The 3,325-nt window shown below is 35.1% G+C and overlaps 1 gene segment (V, D, J or C); it reads left to right on the forward strand.

Annotated features, from left to right (window-relative positions):
* The first annotated feature begins 252 nt into the window (after positions 1-252).
* Positions 253-2,935, forward strand: LOC145657613 (immunoglobulin kappa constant-like). The segment is given in 4 exon segments: positions 253-305; positions 548-669; positions 989-1,048; positions 2,486-2,935. Coding segments are annotated over 4 exon segments (555 nt in total).
* Positions 2,936-3,325: the final 390 nt, after the last annotated feature.

Raw genomic sequence — 3,325 nt, forward strand, 5'->3', positions numbered from 1 at the left:
TTCAGATCGTTGTAGTGTTTTGTCAAGAACCAGTGGAGGGCAGTCTCACATTATTCAATGCATCTTAATTTTTGTTTGTTTACAGTGTCACTCTCTGTGACTGTTTTTGTTGAATTTTTGTCTGGTTTCATATTTGATTGTACTGAAGATACTGCCAAACAAAAACAAGGTATTAAATATACAAACATTTTATTGGATCATTATTCGGTTATTTAGCAGAAATTCACAGTACATTTACAATGTTCAGATAGAATGCTTTCATTAGTCCTCCTACTTTTCTCAGCATTGATCATTGATTCTGTAAAGTTATATTGATACGTCCAAAAAAATTGTATCAAAAGGTTATTTTATATTAATTTTCCATAAACTTTTTAATGTACAGTTATTTCGATAATACCAATTAAGATTAATTTTAATATTCGAAAAACGAGCAAACGGAAAAATATGAGCTGCAAGAAAATTAGTTAATTTATTTTTAATGCCTAGATATTTTCTTGCATATTTTAAAAAGTAAAAATTGTAGCAGTTCATTATTGTTTTGAAAAAGGCTTTCTAAAACGCAAAGAGGGAGAGCGGCTTCTTTAGTGCAGGAGGTTTTTGTACAACCACTGAACGACTTCGTATCACTGTGGTACACTTTTGGTGGCGGCACAAAACTCTCAGTTGGACGTAAGTAACTTTCACTGCTTATACAAAAGTTGGTATTTTCTGAAATCATAATCGACATGTTTGATGTTTGATAATAATGCAGACTTAAAAACTTGTTGCGGTTGCATTTAATGTGGTTTACGGGGCAACAGCTATTACGACGTAATTTATCTAATAATAAAATATATGTGTGTATTTTATTTTATTATTTTAAAAATCTAAAAAGCTTTTGGGTAAGTCCTTTATGAGTTTTCTAAAGCATTAATATCGAAGCTATATATTACGCGGTAAATAGTGTCGAGAGCGGCGTGTTTACATCAGGAGGTTTTTGTACGGACAGTAAACGAGATTGTAGCTCTGTGGTGGACTTTCGGTGGTGGAACAAAACTATCAGTTGGACGTAAGTAGACTTTAAATTTTCTTCACAACTATCCACACATGTAACGTTGCGTCAGTATGCACGGTGGTTTTGTAAACTACTCGTACTCTTTTATAGACTAATTGTGACGTTAAGTATCTTCCTATATCATAACCGCTGCTATGTCCTTATAGACCTTTTACTTTATACCGATGAAGAGTTTCTTAAATGTCTTTCAGTAGTAAAAACATACATGTTTCAGAAATATCTCTCAACAAGCTTTTATCTGCATGCTGGGTTTATTTTAAAAGGCAGAAATACAATACTCCCATACTGAAGGATCAAAACGTTGGCTGTTACAAATACTCAAATTCCTGTATTATACATCTAGAACACAAGTGTTTAAATAAATTGTCTTGACTTGGATGTTGCATTAAATGATATTAGTGTACAAAAATATGAAAAATATATCCAAAAACACAAATTTTGTAACCAATTGTTATGATTCTACAGAGTCTACAAATATCTAACGCATAAACATTAACGATACGAGTTTTAACGAGTTTTTAACGATACTTTTAGAGGCACAAAACTCTGCTGGATTTAAGTAACTATTAGCCCTTATTCAAAATTTTTAGTTTCTTTAGTTTCTTTTAATTTAGTTTCTGCCTTAATTTTTTATATCTTTATTTAGCTGTATTTCTAACTGTATATTTTATGTATGTAGTATCTTTGATAACTTTTTTATTACAAAAAAGAAAAGAAAAACAAGCATCTTTGGGGTTGTATCGTTCACTAACTCTGAAGCTAAACTACGGCGCTGTAAAGAGAGGAGACGGCAGTGTGTTTAGAGCAGGTTTATGTACGGACCTTAAACGAAGTTAGTGTGGAGGACACTGGACGTAAGAAGAACTTCACTTTTTATTCCCAGTAAATCACAATTTTAAGTAGGTATTGTTTGTAATAAATGTCTCTTTATTAAAGCGCATTAAAGGTGAATTTATTAGCGCGTTTATCCTAACCGTTACAGTGGTGTTGCGAGATTTTAGTGTAAATCGACCCACATTATTATCGTTTTTTTATCAAAAGCATAAATGTTTCAGCAATATTCGCCATCAAACCTTTATTCCGACTACTGGGTTAATTTTCATTAGTATAAGTGTTTGTCCCTGACTGGAGGTTGTTGATGCAAAGCACTTTAACCGTAATACTTGCATACTGAACAACCACCGCCTGTTAAATATACTTCCATTTTAATTTATTTATGACTATAAGTTATATTCATTTGATTGTTTCATTAATTATATATCCTAGGTTCTGATGTCCAGGGAAAATAACATTGAAAATAAAGGTTGTTGATGTAATACATACAAACATAAATAAAATAATATAAATAATAAAAGAGGAAGTGAAACACAACTGATTTTCCTGCTAACGGTTCCTGCCTGTCTGAGCTGTAGACCGTGTTGTGTCTCCTAGGTGACGCCCCGCCCACCCTCACGGTCCTGCCCCCCTCCAGTGTACAGCTGCAGCAGGAGAAGGTCACACTCGTGTGTCTGGCCAACAAGGGCTTCCCCTCAGACTGGAAGCTGAGCTGGAAGGTAGCTGGTATTAGCTGGAGCTCGGGGGTGAGCCAGAGCTCCGGGCTACTGCAGAAGGACGGCCTCTACAGCTGGAGCAGCACCCTGACCCTCCAGAAGGAGGAGTGGCTGAAGAAGACAGTGACCTGTGAGGCCACCAAGGACTCCCAGTCTCCTGTCACACAGACACTGAGTAGAGAGCAGTGTGCTGAGGCGTGAAACTCCCACATGTGTACTGAAGTGTTCTCCTCTCACTCATTAATGTGCTGTCTTTTAGATAGTCTGTGTTTATTACTCAAATGTTCCTCTGTTTATTGGTCAAAATGAAATAAAAAATGTGAACAAACAACATTATAGTCTTAATTGAAGATTCTTTGCCAACATTGCACAGAACAAGAAATGCCTTTAAAGTGCTAATTGTCTGTACTTCAGAGGTCCGTGTGTGTAATGAGTTATAGGATTAAACTTTGATAATGTTGCTATTTGACCACTCTTGCTAAAGTTTGTTAAGGAACCAGGAAATAAGATGACTCAACATAAGTTTCATTCACTAGAAACTGTAATGTGTAAGTCAGTGTATTTTTGGAACATCATGGAGTGGGTGCTAAAACATCTTTGGTCCTCTCCATATACCATAATATTATTATTGTTTGTAAATTTATGCCTGAAACTAACCGCATATCACTTTTTAACACACGCTGGGCTGTTTTAATAAAATATTGTTATGGGTCCCTTAGGA

This window comes from Electrophorus electricus, chromosome 4 (assembly GCF_041902795.1).
Source record: "Electrophorus electricus isolate QZ-2024a chromosome 4, ASM4190279v1, whole genome shotgun sequence".
Taxonomy (NCBI): Eukaryota; Metazoa; Chordata; class Actinopteri; order Gymnotiformes; family Gymnotidae; genus Electrophorus; species Electrophorus electricus.